Source organism: Sorex fumeus, unplaced genomic scaffold (genome assembly GCF_029834395.1).
Source record: "Sorex fumeus unplaced genomic scaffold, SorFum_2.1 ptg000038l, whole genome shotgun sequence".
NCBI lineage: Eukaryota > Metazoa > Chordata > Mammalia > Eulipotyphla > Soricidae > Sorex > Sorex fumeus.
Genome location: NW_026606095.1, coordinates 12,040,774 through 12,064,517, shown reverse-complemented (window position 1 = coordinate 12,064,517; position 23,744 = coordinate 12,040,774). Strand labels below are relative to the sequence as shown.

The window sequence follows — 23,744 nt, the reverse complement described above, 5'->3', positions numbered from 1 at the left end:
TTACCCACTGTCTTATATCTCCAGCTCCATCCCCTTTTATAGAAAGTCTTTCCCACCACTTTCTTGAAAAATGCTACCTCTTCCTTGCACTTTTTACCTTTCACTGCTTTATTTCTTTCCTATTACACATCACTATCCAATACTCCATGTTACTTATTTATTGTCTAGCTCTGTAAACCCAAATTCAAGCAGTGATGGGCACAAGTACTAGTTCTGAGGAAAGTTTCTGTGAGTTGCATCTTGGGGTCCTGAGCCTGATGCTACTGAATCTAGGGTCTGAGTGATAAAGCAAAGACATTCACTGACTTTATTGAGATAAAGCATTAGAGCTTTCTGAGTTTGTGTGTGTGTGTGTGTGTGTCTGTGTCTGTGTGTCTATGTTCATGTACTAAGGAGGATGGATCTCTATTGCACCAGTGATAAACTATTGATAACTTTGGGTGAGGGAAGTTAAAATGCCCTTTTCCGATTTTCCAGATATGCATGAGAGAGGTGAGTAGAATAGAGTGGAAGTTGAAGGACACATGGATGCCAGAGAGATGTGTGAAGGGTAAGAGGGAGAAAAGAGGAAAAGAGGAAGAGGAGGGAGAGAAGTGGATAGAAGAGAGTCTGATCAAGGGATAGAAGAGCAAAAGAGGGGAGAAAGAGAGCAGGGGAAGTTAAGAGAATAAGGAGGGTGGAGAAAAGAGAGGAGAGATCTATTATAGATTAAAATTAAATTTACTAGATCTTGATGGAAAGGAAGTTAGTACTGAATTGAATCAAGAAAAAATTTTATATGACATTTTCTACAAATTCATTTTGTAAACAAGAACTTATTCTCACCGCAACAGTTCTTATTTCTTGAATAATGGATATAAGTCAACCAAAAGATTAAAAGTAAAACTAGAATCCTGTTCCCCTTCTATACCAAGAAAACAGAGTCTCAGAAAAGAAATACAGGGCTAGTTATTCCATACTCTCTTCAAACACCTGACGGGGGTCACAATGTGTTTAATTATGTCTCTCTTCACAATCCTTGCTCCCACGATTTCATAATAAATTATGTATGCACCAGAATGGAGATATACTTTCTGCATTTTCTCTCTGGTGGAAGAAATGCCGTTAATGAGGCAGGATTCAGTTTGGATTTGTTTGATGACCCAAAAAACTCACTCTTCAATTCTCACTACCCCATGCCTCTGTTTTAACACAGGTGAACCTGCTTTTATACCCCTGCCTTTTCTTTGCAGGAATTGTCCATTGACTCCTGTGGGGACTCAGATAAATCAAGGCCCATCAGAGAAGAGGACTTTTGTTTGCTCAGTCTGAGGCTTAGGATTTCAGTATTTGCCTGAAGCTTGTGGCATGTGGAACAGAACTTAGCTTTGGAAATCTGGCCTTTTCACAGATCAGGGCGTCTGTTCGCTGAGTAAAGGTAAAGGTAAAGGTAGAGGCCCTCCCGTTGATCGTCGATTTGCTCGAGCAGGCCCAGTAACGTCTCCATTGGAGACTTTGTTGTTACTGTGTCTGGCATATCGAATACTCTCGGTAGCTTGCCGGGCTCTCCGAGAGGGGCGGAGGAATCGAACTCGGGTCGGCCATGTTGGCCGTGTGTAAGGCGAACACCCTACCGCTGTGCTATCGCTCCAGCCCTTCGCTGAGTAGAGCAGCTTATTTGTACAGATGCCCCAAAAGAGGGGTTGGAGGGTAATGGGAGTCAGCTGCTTGCTTCGTTAGCTAGTATTAGATTAGAATATTTCTATTTCCTCATTTTTTCACATATGAATAAGTTTTAGCCAGCGGGCAAAGATGAAAGAATAGATTTTTTTTTGGGGGGGGGGGCGGGGTTGGCACCCCCAGCTCTGCATGAAATTTTCTTCCAACTTCTCAATGTTTGTGGGTGGGTTCACTCCTGGATGTGCTCAACGTGGGACAATTGTGGTGCAAGGAATGGACCTTGGGCTTTCCACATGCAAAACATGTGCTTTGGCCCCGAACCATTTTTATTCTGTTAAATCCTATATTAACTTTATTAGTGACATCTTGGGAGCGATTTCTCATCAGTTATTCAACTTATAGCTACACTTCACTTTTCTATCGATCAGTTTCAATGGCTTGAAACGACCCAAATAATAGTTTGAAGTGATAGTATGGCAGGCAGGGTGCTTGCCTTGCACATGGCTGAGTCAAGTTTGATCTTTGGCATTCCATGTGGTCCCCTGAGCACTAGTGGTAGTAATTCCTCAGTTCAGAGTGAGGGACAACCCTTGAACACTGCTTGGTTGCTCCCCACTATAAAAAAATAGCTTGAAGCAATACACATTTATTTTAAATTCTGGGATGGATATTTGAAGGGTTCTATGATAAATGTCTTGACCTTACCATTTCAAGCAGCCTAAAATCTCAGCCTTCCATTTTAAGATTCCAAGAGAACGGCATAGCTTATCTTCTATGATAAGATAAATATATTTCACCGAAAAACTGATTACAGCAGGAAAGTACTCAGTCAGAACAAGTTTTCCCATTTCTTTTATGTTTGCCTAACTTTCTAAAGTTAGCATGCACCTCTACCAATGAACTGATCCTAATCTAGAGTGAAAAGCAGTCATGGGCAATTATCACTTTAAGTAAGCGGGAAAAATCAATAGTTATTTCTTTTCTGTGTAAATGGAAATAATGAAGCCATGATGGCATTGTCTGCTACAAAAAAATGTGTATCTTAAGAATCTAAAGTCCTAAGATGGCACTGTTTTAAACAATGATTTATAACACAAGGAAATGGCTGAATTTCCCAGAGTAAATGCTTTCATGCGTAATATACTCAGAAGCATGTAAAATGGTCTTTGCCAATGCATGCTCCTATTTTTTTATCCTCCTTAAATCTATGCCATTACTTTTTTTTTTTTTTTTTTTTTTTTTTGCTTTTTGGGTCACACCCGGCGATGCTCAGGGGTTACTCCTGGCTCATGCACTCAGGAATTGCTCCTGGCGGTGCTCGGGGGACTTTATGGGATGCTGGGAATCGAACCTGTGTCAGCCATGTTGGCTGCATGCAAGGCAAACACTTCACCCGCTGTGCTATCGCTTCAGCCCCTATGCCATTACTTTTTATCTTTTCTTGAGAGTTTTTAATAGCTCAGCTCTATTATGTTTTTATGTCATGCTGACAAGTCAGAGCTAAAAATAAGGCCAGAAAACCAAAAAGCAATATTAACAATGAAAATTTATTGAGTATGTGCCAGAAATGACTCTAGGTTTGCAAGATGACAAGTAAGACTCAAGTTCTGCTCCCAAGGAGCTCACAATCTAGAGATGGTGCAGGCCAGCAGGCAGAGAGACAATCCAAGAGGAGAAGGACCGTCATGTCTAAGGTTTGCATAGTGTTGCAGGTATACATGGAAGATGTGACTAACTGAACCTGGTGGAATCATAGAACGAATGGGGCATTTCTTAAAAGGTTTCAGACAAGAGAAGAGTCCTAAGAATTCGGAGGATAGGTATTTTGAGAGAGTTGGGAAGAAGCTGGAATTTTAGCAAAGGTAATACAGGACAAAGGAACAAATAAGAAATTGTGTCACTTAAAGGAAACTGAAAGTAGCGTGGAATGAGTATAATATAAAGTATATATCTATTATGGAAATAAAAGTAAGAAAAACAGCAGATAAAATATGTAGAAGTTCTTTCTACATATTAGCAGTGGAACAAGGAAGAGATTGAGTCTCACTGAGAAGTTTCATCCTGATAGGAATCTTATAGGTTTGATCATAGACCATAAGCTTGACTTTCAGACCAAAATGCTTATCAAATATTTGCAGTACAAATCTTTCTAATCTGAAAGGAGATCTTAGTATTCTTTTGTCCCTTCCTGCATGTAAAAGAACCAAAGAAATCTTATTAGAATGTTGAATAGTGTCTCTGTTTAGACTAATTTGTTGACAGGAACTGTCCCAGTGCCTGAATAAGTTATCCCAATGTGAAAAATTAATCAGACCAAAAAAATACAGGTAAACACCAAGAAATACATTTCACTAAATCTTTTTTTCTGCTCTCTGCAAGGCATTTCTTTTGATTATTGTCTGGATGGACAAAGAAACTTTGTTAACAAGCATGGCAAACATCTCAGTGGCTCAGTCAATTTGTGCCATTTCTCAAGATGAAAAGAGAGCAGATGTTTAGACAAATGTGCTTCTTCACATTCTTTAGGGGAGATTTTATTTGAAAGGCAGAGAAACAACACTTTGAATTGAGAGCATCTGAAAAATTGGCAAATCATCACAGCCCAGAGGTAACTGATCAGTTTTGTAGTTGTATTTTGGCTGGTCTTGACAGGTTGCATCTACTGGCAGCAGAAAGTCTGAGATTTTCACTGAGTAAGTCAGAACATTGGCAGAAGGCAATAATATATACATATACTTCCAGTGGAAGTTTAACATAGTTTTCAAGTCTCATGTTTTGAACCAGGGTCATCAGCATATGAGAATATAACTTTGTGACTTCATACCACAAGGGCTCCCTGGATGAACTGTGACCTTTAGTTTATAGAACTAAAGTTAAATACCATGAAACAGGTAGGATGGAAAATTTTATGTCATGGTTATCCTAATGTATTTGATGATGGTGCAATGATCAGAAAAGATGCCAGTGATGACAATTGAACGTCCCTTTGCCTTCCCAGCCTCCTTCATATATTCTCAGGCATAGGATGACAAAGGGAAGTCCACGAGTCACATGAAGAAAGACGGTAGCCATGGGTTACAGGATCAGGAGCGCCTCTGTTTGTGTCTAGCCCATCCTCTGTGCCACCCTCCTATTCTATTCCCTCCTCATTGGTTCCTAGGAATTCTTCCACCATCTTGCTTCTAAGCACTATTTTCTTCCCACATTTGTGCCGATGACTGATTCCATCCAATGAAGCAATGATCAACCCACGTCTGGCACAAAGCTGATGTTCCAATAATCGTTGAGTGACACAATGGCTCCCAAATTCTCCAATATAATAAAAACTTAGGGAAGTTTCTTTCTAAATGGAAAATTCTACCGAATTAATGTGAGGTAACAGAGGAAAGATTTTGGAATCATATCTGCCTAGATGTGCGTCTCTGTACATGGCTATCTGGGATTAAGACAAAGCGTTAGCAATTCAGATGCATCATATCCACTATGGAAAAGGGAAACTAATACGTCCTAGCTTGAAATTTTGTGTATATTAAAAGAGATAGTAAATGTAAAAATACCTAGCATTGTGCCAAGAACAAATCAATAAATACTTATTTCCATACTTCCTGTCATAGGTAGTATGCAACACGACATATACAATAAATAGGGATAAATAGTAGAGAGTAACTAAGTTATTCACAACTAACTGGTTGGATGTCTAGAAGAGATAGATAAGCAAGAGAATAGGAAAGAAGAGTGTTATGGAAATTTGAAAGAAAATAATTTTTTCTATGGTTAATTTTCTTATTTGGGGGCGTAAGAAAAAAATTCATGTTGACCATTAATCATACTTACCAATTGGTTCTAATTGGCAACTACCCCAAAATGAATAAAACAAGCGGGAGTCAAGAGAGAAAAACGGCAGGCATCCTGTCAAAAAATAAAATCTTTGAAATTTCTACAACCCAATGGTCGGATACACATTTAATTAAAGCAGACCGATCACTCAAGTTATACAAATTTACATATGTGATGGCGACCCACGCTGCACATTCAAAACATAGGTAAAGCATCACTCAGACTTTCTATATCAGCTTTCTTCTGCCTCATCATCTCTTCAATCAACCAGATCTTTTAAATCAACATCTTCTTTTGCTGGCAAAGTCTCCTTATTGTTTCAGACTAGACAGATATTCTAGTGGTGAAAAATTAAGTGAGTTAGTCCATGACAAGTGTGTGTCACAATGATTAGTACTTAGTACATCTTCAAAAAATATTAGTTATTAAATAAGTTATAATAGTCATTATCAAATCTTTCTACTCTGCATCTTTCAACAATGACCGAGAAATGTATTCCTGCTTCTCTCCTTTCCACATTTCTGTATCTCTAGACATATAGTATTTTATTCCCAAGTGATAAAATATTTTTGACCTAAAAGAAATACTTTTCCAGAAAAGTATACAGTTGTTTTCTTTTTAAAGAGGAATTGAAACCAATGCCAACATGTCAATGCTATTTATTCTCAGATTTCCTTGCCCCTGTCTCATTTGCCCAGAAAATGACTAATGAAGAATAGACAGATATAGCAACATATTTTATCTGTAAACTATATATGATATATAAATATAGGCATATTACATATTCTATGTATGTATATCTGTATAGTAGCACTGTAGCACTGTCCTCCCATTGTTCATCGATTTGCTCAAGTGGGTACCAGTAATGTCTCCATTGTGAGACTTCTTGTAACTGTTTTTGGCATATTGAATATGCCACAGGGAGCTTGCTAGGCTCTGCGGTGCGGGTGGGATACTTTCTGTATCTTACTGGGATCCTTATTTTAAAAAAAAATTACCGCTTTTCAATAACAATCTCAGTGTTCTTTTGTTATTTTTCTAATGTCTTTTTTTTTTTTTACATTGTATCTTCTTCAGAGGCAAAACTAGGTGGTGTTGGGTTGGTTAGGAGACTGATCCTAGAAATGACTGTGAGAATATACAGTGCTGAGAAATCTCATATAAGCAAGTTAGAGCTCAACCAATGAACCACCCCTCCCTCCCTGGCTGCCATAAATATTTTGAAGGTTATATTGTACAATCCTGTATTTGTGTGACTTACTGTCAATCTGCATGATTAACTTACATTTGTAAATTAGAATCCTAGCTTAAGAGGATTTAAAAGGTAAATATGATATTATATAACTGGTCTAAATGGATTCAAACCAGACCTTAAAGATAGTATATATGAATATATATACTAATATATATTTATAATATATATTCATATATATAATAGCATATATATATGAATCTATCAAAATTATCATGTTATTTCATTATGATAAGTTTAACAACAAAAGCCCACTTTGGGCTATTCTACCCAAAAATGAGAGATAAATATAATGGTAATATCATGTCTCTGGAGTTCACTTACTACACAAACTACTCTGAGATAGATGACTTAGGAAACATCTCATTTAAAATCTCGTCATCAGTGGACACTTCCATAAACTTGACTAATTCTGTTTTTGTCTCATTTTTTGCTCCCTTTTGAGAAACAGTATTGATGGGGATACTTATATATATATTCATGAGGTCTTATGGCCCCAACTCCTAAGATCAGCTTTGAGAGTTGTTGGTCATATTGGTAAAATTCATCTGTAAGAGGCATGGTAGCTCCTCACCTCACTCTTCACATCCTCTTTTTACAAGTATTACATATTCTTTTCACACACATACCTTTCTATAAGCATGTGCTACTAGAACCAGGGAGATGGCTCAAAGCGCTAGAGCACATAATTTGCATCTTGGCACCTGGGTTTATCCTCAGCACACCAATATGAACATCCCTGAGAAGGACTCCTGAGCACTGTTAAGGAGGCAACCCCCCCAAACTGCACTAGGAGTAGCCCCCAAGCACTACAAGATAGGATTCACAGAAGCTCCTCCCCCCCCCACTCCCCCCACAAGAGAAGAATGTACCTACTGGGAAAAAAAACAGAAAATCTTATGCTTCAAAGTACACAAAGGAGGAGCTGATTCTTCCAGGTTCTTTTGTTAAATGTAAAAATAACAAACCACAAGTAAATTCTATGTATTTCCGGAAAGTTCTATTGAGGATGTTCCTTTGAGTGCATGCCTTCTCCACCTGCTCTTTCACTGGGCACAATTACAGCCCTTACTAAATACCATGAACAAAGCTGCAAATAGGCGACAACATAGTTTAGCACAGACATTTGTTGAGGGAAGCAAGCACAAAGCAGGCTTGGATAAATCTTTCCTGAAGGTTAGACAGAAAACTGGTATTTTTCAGGTTTTTTTAAGTTTTTTTCTCTTCATACTAGTGACAAACTCTGATAAAAGTTAAATTAACGTCTTAGAAAAGATCAGCTGATTAACTGAAAATGTGATGCATGTTTAAAAATGGAAATGCCTAGATATCAGGTTGTTTATCACCATTCCAACTGTCTCTCCCTACTCTTCAAGACACAGCAGAAAAAATGTCTCAAGATAAATGGAAGGAAAATTAATAAAAGTAAAGTGGTGGCCCAGAGCAAGTCTAGAGCATTTGCCTTGCATGTGTGTGACCCAGGTTCGATCCCCAGCATCTCATACGGTTCCCTGAATACCTCCGGAAATGATTCCTGAGTGTAGAACCAGGAGTAACCCCTGAGCAGCATTGAAGTGTGGCCCCCCTACACAAAATAACCCCCCCCCCAAATAAAGTGGTAAGGATCTTGAATTAAAATAAGCCAGTAAGGGCCTGAGAGATATAACTGAAATAAATGAAGCCATACTTTGTATGTGGGCAATCTGGTTTCAATCCCCAGGGCACTGGTAGTAGCTGATGGGCACTGCCCAGATAAGGCTTCAAACGCTCCAAAGAGAGAGAAAATGAGCTCGATGCCCAAAGTATTTCATCTGTGTTTATTACCTTCCTTCCTTCCTTCCTTCCTTCCTTCCTTCCTTCCTTCCTTCCTTCCTTCCTTCCTTACTCCCTCCCTCCCTCCCTCCCTCCCTCCCTCCCTCTTTCTTTCTTTCTTTCTTTCTTTCTTTCTTTCTTTCTTTCTTTCTTTCTTTCTTTCTTTCTTTCTTTCTTCCTTCCTTCCTCCCTCCCTCCCTCCCTCCCTCCCTCCCTCCCTCCCTCCTTCCTTCCTTCCTTCCTTCCTTTTCTCTCTCCTTCCTTCCTTCCTTCCTTCCTTCCTTCCTTCCTTCCTTCCTTCCTTCCTTCCTTCCTTCCTTCCTTCCTTCCTTCCTTCCTTCTCTCCTTCCTTCCTTCCTTCCTTCCTTCCTTCCTTCCTTCCTTCCTTCCTTCCTTCCTTCCTTCCTCTATCTCTCTCTCTTTTGCTTTTTGGGTCACACCCAGTGTTGCACAGGGGTTACTCCTGGCTCAAGCACTCAAGAATTACTCTGGCAGTGCTCAGGGGACCCTATGGGATGCTGGGAATCAAACCCAGGTTGGCCAGGCGCAAGGCAAACTCCCTACCCGCTGTGCTATCACTCCAGCCCCTCTTTCTTTTTCCTTTTTTCTTTCATTTTAAGATTGAAGTCACATCACATTGCTTAAGTTTTATGTGTGTATCTTTCAAAACAATGAATAGAAATGCTACATTAGTGTAACTGTTAGCATTTTATTGTAAAAGAGTTCAAATCTATCCCTAAAGTCCTAGTCTATTTATTCCCTGTTTGTCCCCTTTGCCCTGACTATCGGATTTCCCCTCTCTGTGTTACACAGAGTAAGAAAGTCTCCCAGACTCAGATTGTGCTGATCCTGAACAAGGAGCAGCATACTAGGAACTTGAAGTTCTGAGGTCTGGTGAAACCTGGGTTAGTTCGCTCACAGCAAGACTCTGGTAGGACATTTTGCCTTTTGTCTAAATCGTTCCATATGAATAAAGAAGATTATCCACTTCCTCTTCAAGCCTGTGTTCTCCCTTGGACACGTATCTTGCTTGCTTGTCTTTGTCTCTTTGCTTGCTACCTTTCCACTCTGGAGAAGACCATGTTCTCTCTTTAACACATTATTTCCACTCTTAAGCTCACCTCACATTTTTTTCTATGAAAATTTTATTCAATAAAAAATATCTTGCTTCCCAAATAATTAAGAAAATTTAAATGAAAAGGAGGGAATAAATAAAAATGAAATCCAAGCATATATATAGCTATATATAAAAATCTCTATGTGCAAATATTTCGTTTATCATTCTGGTTTATGGTCTACCACCCTACTAAGGGGAATTGGTAGAAGTATAAACAACAAAACAGATTCATTTTTGTTTCTTAAAAACGAATCCCAGCTCATATCCAATCCTTTTTTAATATTTGAAGCTGAAATTTTCTTCTGTAGTTAGGAACGGATAAACAGTTTAATAAAAGTCAAATTAGATGCCATGCTGTGGGCTAAATTTCTGGCTGTCGAAAGCTTTTAGCTGCAGCACTGCCATCCATTACCTATCAAGACCTTACTTGAAGGAACTGTGCCAACATATATCCTGTGAATAAACGACCCACTCAGAAATGCTCTGCTTGGACTCATTGTACTTTTATCATTACATTCTGCTTTTCTGTTGTAGAGTGTACGTCTCTGCAAATTATGAAAGCACGGGTTCAGGATACCATCTTGCGAAGTCTTCTTCTGAGCAATCGGACCTGGGGCCATTGCTTAATCTCTTGTGCATCAGTTTTCTCAATAGCCAAAGGTTAGAAAAATCAGCATCCACTTCAGTGTTTCTGTAAGCATTAACTCTGTTATTTTTTTGCAAAGTGTTTAGACAGCCCTCAAAAAATACTAGTATTATTAATGTCCTTGAAAACCTCTAAATCTTGAAGTACACAGCTATGATTTATTTGTCTTGCAACTTCTACAGTATTTTGCATACTGCAGGCAAAAGGGCACAGCAGACACTGATAGGGTAATAGAATTACTGCCAATGGAAAGTCACTGTCACTGTCCTCCCGTTGTTCATCGAAGTGCTCAAGTGGGCCCAGTAACATTGTGAGACTGTTACTGTGTTTGCCACATCGAATACCCTGCCAGGCTTTGCCCTGCAGGCAAGATACTCTTGGTAGCTTGCCAGGCTCTCCAAGAGGGGCGGAGGAATCGAACTCGGGTGGGCCATATTGGCTGCGTGCAAGGCAAACGCCCTACCTGCTGTGCTATCGCCAATGGGAAGTATTATAGAGTAACCAATATTTATCAAAAATTCTATCTTTTGATTTCTTATTTTTACTACCATTTGAAAAGCTAAATAATTTCTCATTTATACCTATTTTGACTCTATGCAGAGCATTTTTGTTTGTTTTGGGTTGGCAATGTTCAGGTCTTACTATTCCTGGCTCTGTGCCCAGGGATCCCCTCTGGCAGTGCTTGGAGGACCATAAGTAGTGGCCAGGGTAGGCAGCATGCAAGGCAAACAGTTGACCTGCAATATTATTTCTATAGCCCCATCCAGAGAATCTTAAAAGCACAGTGAACTAAAGAATATATTAGGATCCTTTCTTTATTCTCCTCTTCTTTCTCCTTCTCCACATTTTCTTCCTCCTCCTCTTTCTCGTTCTCTCCTTCCCTTCTCACATTTAACGTTTTCCTCCCTGATACTTTAACTAATCATTGCTCACCTGTGTCCTTTTGGATAGATATTGTACCTCCATTTATAAATTTTTAAGTATGCTTATAGATATAACAGTCCTATTGTATAGCAGGTATTTAACTTGAGAAAAGGAAAAAAAAACTATACAGTGGGTAGGGCGTTTGCCTTGCACGGCGGCAACCAGGTCAACCCAGGTTCGATTCCTCTGCCCCTCTCAGAGAGCCCAGCAAGGTAACAAGAGTATCGTGCCCCGACAGCAAAGTCTGGCAAGCTACCCATGATGTATTCGATATGCCAAACACAGTAACAAGTGTCACAATGGAGATATTACTGGACCCGCTTGATCAAGTCGATGAACAACAGGAGGACAGTGACAGTGACAGCGACCTTTCTATATTAGACCAAATGGATCTACTGTGTTACTCATAATTTCAGGATATATCAAAAATGTATACATTAAATCTGTTTAATTGGTCACTTGTTCACGAATCTTTATATTATTTCTATTTTTATTATTGTAAACTATTTAATAAAAATCCGTAAATCTAATAAAAATTCATGTTAAATAGAACAAATTCCTAGAAGTAAAATTACAGAGCCAAATGGTATGTACACTTGAACAGCTTTGTAAAGATCTATCTCACAGTGATTCAATTAAGAAATCTTGAAAAAAAAAAGACAAATGGTATTTACACTTAAATTTTGTTTGTATTTGGGTCACACTCAGCTGGCTTAGGGATCACTCCTGGTGATCTTGGGGGATCCTATGGGGTTCCCAGGGATTGAACCCAGGTCTGACATGTTCAAGGCAAGCAATTTAACTGCTGTACTATCCAGCTCTTGTACATTTAAAATTTAATAGGGATAGTAAAAGTTGTTCATATTTGTGAATCCATAAAAATATCTGAAAATATGTATCCACATATACTTATAGAAAGAACATGGTTTTAAATTTTGGTTTTTGCCAATTAGATAGGTTCAAACACATTTTGCTATCATATTTCATTTATTTAACTGTTAATAAAATTTCCCTATTTTCTCTTAACGGTTTCATATTTTCCTTTTCACCTATATATATTATTTGCTTCTTGAAAAAATTAGCCCTTTGTCAGAGTGGTCAATATTTTCTTTTCTTTGTCATTTGTTTTGTAAACTTGTTTACAGTATTTTCCACATTTAAAAAAAGATATTAAATCCATTTTCTACACAAATTTATCTTGATAAGTAGGAGAGTTACAATAGTCCTGAATTTCATACTGAAAAAAGATTAAGAGAAAGCAGATCAGCCAAAAATAGGGCATGATAGTTGTTCTGCATATGAAGTAGCCAGAGAGGAGAGGTGGGATTTATGTCCAAAGATATCCCTAGTGAAATATTAAATGTGTAAGGTAAAAGTAGACCATTCACTGATTGTGATAGAAGGGAAAGCCTAATTCCCTATAACTGCCAATAGTTCTACCTTTTAGATTTTGTTGAATAGCATAAATTTAAATTAAAAGAAAAATGGTCTGGGCTTAGATTTAATAATGGCTCATATAATTTTGATCCTTACTTATTTTTTATTTTTTGGATCATCCCCTGTGGTGTTAAGGGCTTGTTCCTGGCTCCATGCTCAGGGATCACTACTGGCAGGTCTTGACAGATCATGTGTGGTGCTGGGGATTGAACGTGGGTTGGCTGCATGCAAGGCAAGTATCCTATGCACTGTACAATCTCTCAGACCTCTATTTTGATCTTTAAATCAAAGTGATTCAATTTGCCATATATTTAAGAAAATGTCCACTATTGATAACTTTTCATTCTAATAAACACTCTCAATTATATATTCACTAGCATTCAAAAGAGTTTAAGAGCTCTGTAACAGTGGTCATATCTCAAAATTTGTTATTGTTGTTTTGGGCCAAACTGGTGATGCTCAGGACTTACTCATGACTCTATACTCAGGAATCACTCCTGATGGTACTGGGGGACCATGTGGGACACCAGAAATTGAACCCTGGCTGGTTGCATGCAAGTCAAGCAACCTGCCTGCTGGACTATTACTCTGGTCCTTCTTGCAATATTTTTATGCTCAAGACTAATTAAAGTATAAGAATATCAAATTAGAATGAAAACACTTTAATTCAAAGCAAACTAATTTGTTCTTCTCAAATATTTCTTCTATAGAATTAGAGAACAACCTTCTCTTAATTCTAAAACACATCTCTTGTCTTTCATCCTCAATAGATTTCAGTTTTAACCCTTAAATAAACCTAAAAGTCTAAAAGTCTATTGTCTATTACTAAAATCATGATCACGTAAACATTATTTTTACTATTTTTCTATAAAACATTAAAACAAAATATGCAGTTTTATAGAAAATTAGAATCTATTTATTCTTAATATTTTGAGATTTCAATGTTACCAAATGATGTGCAAAACTATATAATTTTGGGAGGGGCGCACACCCAATGGTGCTTGGGGGTTACTCTGTCTTTGTTCTCAGGAATCTCTTCTGGTAATAATCAAGGGATTACATGAGGCGTCAGGAATCAAACCTGGGTTGACCATGTGCAGGCCAAATGTCCTACCCACTGTACTGCTGCTCTTGCACCTGTGCAAAACCATGTGTGGTCAAGGACCCATTATGGAATACACATGCTTTATTATAAAGTAAAAGTAAAGTAAAGGCCCTCCCGTTGATCATCGATTTGCTCGAGCGGGCCCAGTAACGTCTCCATTGGAGACTTTGTTGTTACTGTGTCTGGCATATCGAATACTCTCGGTAGCTTGCCGGGCTCTCCGAATGCTTTATTATAACATGGAATATGTATGTATCTCAAGGCTAAGAGAACTTATTTGGGTTAATTAAGTTAAAAATGATCTAAACCAGGGGACAGAGTAATAGTACAGTGGGTAGGGTGTTTGCCTTGCACGTGGCCAACCCGGGTTCATTCCCTAGAATCACATATGGTCATCACCACCCCCGAGCATCACCAGATGTGACCCAAAAATCCAAAAAAAAACCCCCAAAACAAAGTGAACTAAACCAGAATGCAATGCTCTAAAATACTTATATAGTTTTGAATAGTTTGTTAATATCTGATTTCAAGGAATCTTGTAATATTCAGTTAGATATTATAAGAATTGAAAAATTCTTCAAGTACATAATTTTTTATAACTCTAAAACACAGGTAAGGAGTGATATAATTATATAAAGCAGGGTATGGGAGTTATTTAGTTGCTCCAATGAGCGATAGCACAGCGGGTAAGGCGTTCGCCTTACAAGCGGCCAACATGGCCAACCCGAGTTCGATTCCTCCGCCCCTCTCGGAGAGCCCAGCAAGCTACCGAGAGTACTCGATATGCCGGACACAGTAACAACAAAGTCTCCAATGGAGACGTTACTGGGCCCGCTCGAGCAAATCGACGATCAACGGGAGGGCTAATGAACACATTAAATTATAAAGGTACACTGCATTTATGAGTGGAAGATACATTTATGTTTCATGTGCTAATTTTAGTCAATTATTAAGAATAATCTGGAGTGCTATGAAAAAGTGTAGCAAAAAAGTTGTACTTGTGGCATCCCAATATTTATCCTTTTCTTCCTTTGTAGTGAGAGTATTTTAGCTGATTAAATACTATATTTTCTAATCCCATTTTCCCTAGGTGAGAACATGTGACCAAGTTTGATACATCAGATGCCTTAAAGGGAAGACCATGCCTTTCTCTTGCCTCCTTTTCTATTGTCAAGAATGTAGATATAGGGGGGCTGGAGAGATAGCACAGCATGTAGGGTGTTTGCCTTGCACGCGGCCATCCCGGGTTCGATTCCCAGCATCCCATATGGTCCCCGGAGCACTGCAAGGATTAACTCCTGAGTGCAGAGCCAGGAGTAATCCCTGTGCATCGCCAGGCATGACCCAAAAAGCAAATAAATAAATAAAAATTTAAAAAAAGAATGCAGATATATTTGTATAGATGAACATTTGGAAAGAGTGAGGGGCTAGGAAAATTAAGAAAGGATCTGGGACTTCAACATTGTGACCACATTGAGACCTCAATCCCAGATCTGAAATCATGCTCATAATGTCAGAGATATGGGAATAAACTCAGGTCTCATTTAGGCATCTTATGTTTAAGGTCATTATTATAGCAGTAGAATCTATGTCCTAAACAATGAAAAATGATTCTGAGTTGTATCAATGCTCAGTGGGTAATGTGCCCTTCCAGATTTTAGCCTTAAACTTGGAAAAGGGACCCAACAGTTTCATGCCAACTGTCACCTCTTACTGTCTGGATATCTGATTTATTCCAAAACAGAAAATGGAAGTTACCATTAGTAACCCATTCCTTAGACTGTCTTTGCTATCTGCATCCCTTTCTGTACTATGTTCACTACTTGACAAATAAATGATACTAGCAACAACAATACGATAAAAATTACAGGTGTATATAGTAGTTATTATATCTATTATTACATAAATGATGACAACATTTAGTCATTTGGGAAGCTGTATTCTTAGTCTAATGGTATTAAAAATTGCAAATACATTTTAGATCTTTTAAACAAAAAATTAACATATTATATAATAATGATTCAATTTACTTAAACTTCTTTCATGTTTAACTCACAATTCTATTGAGCACTTGCAATACGCAACATGAATGTTTATTGTGTATTGGTAACAGTTTAGGTAACAAAGAGGTGATAAGTTTATTAAGAATGTCAGTGGTACTAGACTACTTCTGCCAAATTTCCAAGTAATTTGCTTCCTAAACCAACATAGACAATTTCTAATATGTATTAAAAACTACAGTCTAGGAAAACAAAGATGGTAGTACAATCTAGGTCTACTAGTGATGGAATGTGAATTTTTAAAAATCACTGCATTATGGTGTTTTATTTCATGAATTTATTCCTTCATTCAAGATTGATATTTCCTCCTCTCTACTCCCTTACTTCCAAATAATTCTTAGTAGTTTGTAGATCAAATATCAAAGTTCTGGGGCTGGAGCAATAGCACAGCGGGTAGGGCGTTTGCCTTGTATGTGGCCGACCCGGGTTCGATGCCCAGCATCCCATGTGGTCGCCCGAGCACCGCCAGGAGTGATTCCTGAGTGCAGAGCCAGGAGTAACCCCTATGCATCGCCGGGTGTGACCCAAAAAGCCAAAAAAATAAAATATCAAAGTTCTCTCTCTGTAATTTCAAACTTTTTATTCCACTAGAACCTTGATATATTCAACTATTTCATGGGCACCGAGTTTTAATAAGCCGTCTCTCTAGGGAGCTATGGGTGGAGCAAACCCATTTCTGGGCCTCTATCCCCAAGTCAGCTCTCACAGTGGATTGGAGGGTTTCTCTGAGCAAACTGGATGCTGCCAGCAGAGTTCCCAAGGTTGAGTGCATTTCTGGAGTCACTGAGCCTGAAACCTCTAAAGCAACCGTGCTGAGAACGGGTGCTGCTGCTGCTGAATTGGAAATTCTGATCTGATTTACTCCAAGAGTCAGGTCAATGTGTCTTTTCAAATGAAAAACAGCTTCTTTACAGCCACTATGACAGAAAGGTCAAATGGAGTCCATTTACAACTTTCAAATATCCTGGCAGCTTTAACACAGGGGATGACTTGGGGCCTCACCCAGAAGCAAACAGAGTCAGAGCACCTAAAGACTGACCTAAGGAAACACTTGCCAACAAGTGATGTCAGAATCTGCAGGAGATCTGGGCTGACATTCAACCTGTGCTGGGGATTGAGGTTACCAAGGGCTTCACAGGTTGTTAAATGTTTTGAAGCTCGTGGTTGGCTCTCTATTGCTGCTGTTTCTACATATGCTTTTAAACTAGAATAAAATCCTGTTGGGAGGGTGTAAAACTTCTGAAACAGATGCAGGTCATTGAAAAGAAAAGTGAAAAGAAAACTAAAACACAGAGTAGTTTTTCCTAAGAAAAGTAACAGACACTGGAAGCAATTCTTCATATTAAAATATCCTGCACATGGTAAAATACTCACATTCCTATCCCTTTTGTGTTATTCAGGAACACCGGAAATTGGGTTTACATATCTCGTTTTGTATTTTAAATGCCTTCTAAAGGAGACATTGTCACCTGGGCTTAGAACCAGTATAAGGCCCTCCCGTTGATCGTCGATTTGCTCGAGCGGGCCCAGTAACGTCTCCATTGGAGACTTTGTTGTTACTGTGTTTGGCATATCGAATACTCTCGGTAGCTTGCCGGGCTCTCCGAGAGGGGCGGAGGAATCGAACTCACGTCGGCCATGCTGGCCGCTTGTAAGGCGAACGCCCTACCCGCTGTGCTATCGCTCCAGCCCTAGAACCATGTTTAAGAACTAACTTGAGAAATTGGTGGTAGGGCCGGAGAGATACTGTAGCAAATAGGGCATTTGCCTTGTACAGGGCCAACCCGGGTTTAATCCCCGGCATCCCATATAGTCCCCCAAGCACCACCAGGAGTAATTCCTGAGTGCAGAACCAGTAGTAACCCCTGAGCATGGCTGAGTGTGGCCCAAAAAGAAAAAGAAAAAAAGAGAAAAATTGATGGTAAAGCATCTGAAAATCAGATGATGCAGCCCTGAATACTTCTTTGAAACAAAACTGGTGTGTGTTGACTCAGAGATGAACTTCTTAATAATGAGATTCTCTGTAATGGATTTGACTCAGTCTGCATCAGCTTGTAACAAAAAGCAACTTGCGTCTCACACATGCATGGAAAGGGGAAACTATTTATTTCCATAATAAAACAACTCATCAGAGGAGACATCCTCTGTTACTGAAATACATGACTATAATCATTATAAATTTTGTTAGCTTGTGTTAAGTACAGACTAATCGATGACTAGGTTTTATGACTTAGATATTATAGGAACTGACTTAGTGGGGTGTGGAGAAGTCTTACTAGCAATGTCATCAAATACCAAATTTAATTATGTTTTATGAATTCTGAAATAATTTCTGCTACTTGCTGACTTGGAAATGCCAAGCCACTTTAGTCTGCTGCTATAGAGAAAAGTACTCTTGGAGGCTTCATAAGATGAGGACAGGCTCAAATGTCAATGGTCATTCTGGGACAAAGGAAGAGAAGAACATCAAATTCTCTTTCATATAAACCCTGATAGTAGCACAAACACCAGCTACAGAAATCTAAACCTCACCCAGACAGACAGTCCCATAAGGTGATATATAAGATGGACTTATCTATAGCAACTTCTCTGAAGGTAGACTTCTGCAGATAGAATATAGTCTAATGGAGATTTCACTTGATAGTGGGAAGATACAGAGCGATAGCACAGCGGTAGGTGTTTGCCTTGCAAGCCAACAGCCTGGCCAAGCCAGGTTCGATTCCTCCGCCCCTCTTGGAGAGCCTGGCAAGCTACCGAGAGTATCTTCGCCTGCACAGCAAAGCCTGGCAAGCTACCCTTGGAGTATTTGATATGCCAAACACAGTAACAAGTGTCACAATGGAGACGATACTGGGCGTGCTCGAGCAAATCGATGAACAATGGGAGGACAGTGCTATAGTAGGAAGATGAAAAAGTCAGAAAATTCTCACCTCAATGAAATTCTCTACAACCAAAGTTAATATTCACAATATAATTAGATATACAATCCAAATAAAACTTGTGTTCAACCAAACCTAAAATAAAATTCAAGCACAGAGAATAATACTTACATCAAATAAAGTTCAGAGAAAATTAGATTTTTGTCTACTTGTTGTGATGCTTTTTCAAAAACTAAAATAGCAAATTACAAGCATAAAATCTGATATTGGTCCAAAAATAAACCTTAAGCATATGATCTCAGCCAATTTACATTTAGCCTAAATTCTGATATCTAAAACTTATAGAATAGCCAACTATCTGAACCGACATCCTGCAAGACAAACAAACAAACACTGTCCTCCCATTGTTCATTGATTTGCTCGAGCGGGCCCAGTAATGTCTCCATTGTGACACTTGTTGTTACTGTGTTTGGCATATCTAATACGCCAAGGGTAGCTTACCAGGCTTTGCTGTGCAGACAAGATACTCTCAGTAGCTTGCCGGGCTCTCAGTGAGGGGCAGAGGAATTGAACCCAACTTGGTTGGCTGGCTGTGTGCAAGGCAAACGCCCTACTGCTGTGCTATCGCTCCAGCCAGACTATCCTGCAAGACATGAACATATTTAAGTTTCTAATAAAAGCTTATATATTCACCATTGTATTCTTTGTGTCCTGGCAGGAGAGACTACTGCCTAGAATATATTTTCTACAATATAGAAAAACAAAAGATTCTTCTGATTGTTGCTGCAATGGCCAAGAATGCAAATGAATTCCTTTTCAACAGCAAGGTTCACAGAGTCTTCCTGATAAGTTTCAGATTTTAATTTGTAGCCTTACTTTTATTTTTGGAATTTTTCTGTAGCTAGAGACACACAGTTTCTGTTTAACAAAGTCACTTTCTATTTGTGGTATAGATATTCTGATGAACTCTAAGCTCTGATGGGCTTTGAGTAAGGGTTTTAGGCTGAAATCTCTATGGCAGTCATTTTTATAAACTCAGGACATGAGTCCCCTCTGGGGACTGCTGTGCCTTGCAAAAGGCAGAAAGGGAACCAATATTTCTGAATTGCCACAGGCCAGAATTCTTTAGAATGTTGACTCATTTAACCGGAACATGATAAGGAATTACCCCTGAGAAGAGATGCAGAAACAAAATTTAAGGAAAAGAGTTATAAGCAAATTATGCAAACCCAACTAAATTATGAAAACTGAAATAAATGCTGAGAATAGAAAAAGTAGAAGGCATTACATCCCCTGACTTTAAACTACCATATAGCTACAGTAATTAAAGCTGTATAGTATTGGAAAAAAAACATACTCCCAGACCAATGGAAAAAAAAATAGAAAAATCTGAGATAAACTCATATACAGGTAGTTTACAAGTATCACTGTCACTGTCCTCCCATTGTTCATCGATTTGCTAGAGCGGGCACCAGTAACGTCTCACAACAAATTGTGAGACTTGTTACTGTTTTTGTCATATTGAATACGTCACGGGTAGCTCGCCAGGCTTTGCTGTGCAGGTGAGATACTCTCGGTAGCTTGCTGGGCTCTCCGAGAGGGGCGGAGGAGTCGAACCTGGGTCGGCTGCATGCAAGGCAGACACCCTACCCTTTGACCCTTTTTGCTATCACTCTAGCCCCTAGTTTACAACAAATGAACCAAAAACATGTATAGAATTAAAAATGAACCACTGTCTCACAATATGTGCAAAATTCAAAGTGTATTAAATATTGAGATGCTTGAGCTGAGTTCATAAATTATGCTGAAAAAAGAAAGGAAAAAATGCTATGATACTAGTGTCTTTTTTGACACTAGTATCATACAGTGACATCACACTGGTCAGAATGACCTATATCAAATAATCCATAAGCCACAAGTTCTGGATTGGATGTGGAAGAAAAGTAACCATCATCAATTCTTGGTGGGAAAGTAAACTGATTGAGAATAAAACACTGTGAGATTACTCAAAGATTTAAAAATTGAATCACCACATGATCTAGCAATTTTGCTCTTAGGTATATATCCCAAGACCCATAATCAACAATCTAAAAGATATATGTGCACCTGTACTCATTGCAATACTATTTATAATTGCCAGGATCCGGAAACAATACAAGCACCCACAGATGAGTGGATAAAGAAGTTGGGGTTTATATACATGGTAGATTACAACGTGAATATAAGAAAGGATAAAATCTTTTGCTCCAACATAGAGGGAACTAGACAGTGTCATGCTAAACAAAATAAACCAGAAAGAGACCAGGAGATTTCACTAAACCCTTATATATAAGAAAGAAAGTTAGTAGGTAAGTAAAAGAAGACACTTAGGATCCAAGAGAGAGTGCAGGGATTAAGGAGCTCAGTTTGCTAAGAGTGATCCTTGAGCAGAGTCAAGAATAAACCCTGAGTATTTCTATGAGGAATCTCAAAACCAACCCCAGTAAAAAAAAAAAAAAGAGAGAAAAAAAGGAAATACAAATCCTTAATTGATGACAGGCTGAGGCTGGAGTGATAGCACAGCGGTAGGGCGTTTGCCTTGCGCACAGCCAGCCTGGCCGAGATGGGTTCGATTCCTCCGCCCCTCTCGGAGAGTCTGGCAAGCTATCGAGAGTATTCAGTATGCCAAACACAGTAACAAGAAGTCTCACAATGGAGATGTTACTGGGCCCACTCGAGCAAATTGATGAACAATGGGAGGATAGTGATGACAGGCTGAGGCTACTTAAGATGTGGAGAATAGAAGAAAAGGATGTGGAGAATAGAAAAAAAGGTTCCTAATGGATGTGGTGGAGGGTTAGTAACACTTATATGGCATGCATGATAACACTGTACACCTGAATCATAGAGTATTTATACTCTTGCCATCTAATGTTATCTCAGTTATTCAAATTCAATAAATCAATTTTAAAAATAAGAATTGAAAGGTAATATTTATTTAAATATTTTTTGACTAGCTAAGAATAGAATTTGGTACTAAAAAGGTACTTGTCAGAATTTTAGATAAAGCATGCACAAATGTAGTTATTATTTATATTTTGAAAGAATTATAAAAATATTGGATCAATATTTGCATTATGTTTATACTGAGAAAATATTTAGAATATATCTATGTGGGTGAATAAAAAATTTAAAAAATGCTTTGGAATGGAAATATTTATTTCTGAAATGATCTAGTGTTTGGATTTCATTCAAAAACATCCAGAGGATAATATAGTTGTGTGTATCTAGGTATATAGACACAAACTCACACATCTCTGTAAGACAAGATTAGTGACAAATGTAGAGCCTGGTATGTTGATAGTTACAAAAGTAAATTATAATTCCTGCTTTTGTGGTGTTTGAAATTAAAAAACAAGGATGCATAGAAGATGTGCTCAAGAGACTTTAATATCTTAAATTTTAATAGGTCTCTTAGATGCGACTTTTTGAGCCGTCCCTTGGTGTTTAGTCTTTCAGCTAATATGTTTATTGAGCAGCTACTATGCTTCCAGCAGTATGTCCCATTGATTCAACTTATTACTTTCACAAGATATGTGAAAAGAATAAAATACAAAGGAATTAGTTAGGCGATCCTTGCTTGCTTAAGTAGTTAAAAGTTAGTGTGTATTACTTGGGTAGTACTAATTCAATGTGTGGGTCACCTTTGATAATTGTCTCAACTACTCTCCTTTGATCTTTCAGATGAGTGACTTTACATTCAGATCAGAGACAATATAGCTCTCACTCACATGCATTGATCATATTCTTGGGATAAAGATATACAGAGGACACGTAGTCTTAGCCCCCTTCCCCTTCTCCCCCTTTCTCCTTTCTGCCAGCAAAGTTCTGACATGAATTCCATCCAAGTGTATGTCTGTTCTGCTCTTCAAGCTGAACATAGCTGGAAGACACACAACTCTGATCATTCATGCCACATTAGGATCACTATCACATATATCACTGTGACCTAGTTGCTGCAGGGTAATTGACATTTCCCCAATCCTTTCACTCTCCCAGTCTAAAATAATAACTGAGATGCATTTCTTTCCCTGAATTTCTCTCTCATATACTTGCTCCCCTTTCACGCACATACCTGATCATCTCCTGTATTATTAAGTACATATAGAAACTATTTATGGAGAACTTCCTATCTTCTGAGCAGAATATGTTCTGTACAACTCACATCTGTGCCCATACTTATTATTATTATTTTGCTTTTTGGCTCACACCCAGCGATGCACAAGGGGTTACTCCTGGCTCGTGCACTCAGGAATTACTCCTGGTGGTGCTCCGGGGACCATATGGGATGCTGGGAATCGAACCTGGGTCGGATGTGTGCAAGGCAAATGCCATACCCGCTGTACTATCACTTCAGCCCCTGTGCCCATACTCTTGACCTTCTTCTACATTTCATTGTAGAGAATGAAATGTCTACCGCTGTACTCAACACCTCATTCTTCTGTTTTGCCCCGAACCTCTTCCATTTACTTTTTCTCAAATACATCGGTCCGGTTTTCCTGAAATTGGTCTTCAACGTGCTTTTCTTTGCAATGGGATGGCACTCCACCCAGTAGATATTACTTAGTCCCACTGTTTTTAAGAATACCCCGTTGTCTCTGAGAATGATGATTACTGTGCAGTATCCCTGATGTTTCTATTCTTTTTCTGAAAGCCCAATTTGCCAGCAAGTCCTTTAGATCCACATTCAGAATATATATCTCGGATCAACATGAACTAGTTCTACTTAGAACTAGGAGAAGCAAATTCATAAAGGTAACTAAGATAAGCAAATTCATAAAGACAAAGCAGAATAGTTGTTACTGGGGCAGCAGGGAGGGGGTAATGGAGACTTAGTGTTTGATGCATAGACATCTTTAATTTTTTTTTCTTTTTTTTTTCCCTTTATTTTATTTTATTTTTTTTAAAGTTGTAGATTTACAATTTTTTGTGCTTTGGTTTCAATTATACAATGATCAGATACCCATCCCTCCACCA

At 38.6% G+C, this 23,744-nt stretch overlaps 1 protein-coding gene across 6 annotated transcripts in view; it reads right to left on the bottom strand.

The window, feature by feature from the left end:
• The window catches only part of TRPM3 (transient receptor potential cation channel subfamily M member 3), a 997,482-nt gene that overhangs the window by 292,563 nt on the left and 681,175 nt on the right, over window positions 1-23,744 (bottom strand). For 3 of the 6 annotated variants that reach the window (XM_056118728.1, XM_056118724.1, XM_056118725.1), the window contains exon 7: window positions 5,494-5,568. The exons of the other annotated variants lie outside the window; for them this stretch is intronic. In XM_056118728.1, the coding sequence (XP_055974703.1) occupies window positions 5,494-5,568 (75 nt within the window). The remainder of the gene's footprint in view (window positions 1-5,493; window positions 5,569-23,744) is intronic. 6 annotated transcript variants of the gene reach the window in all.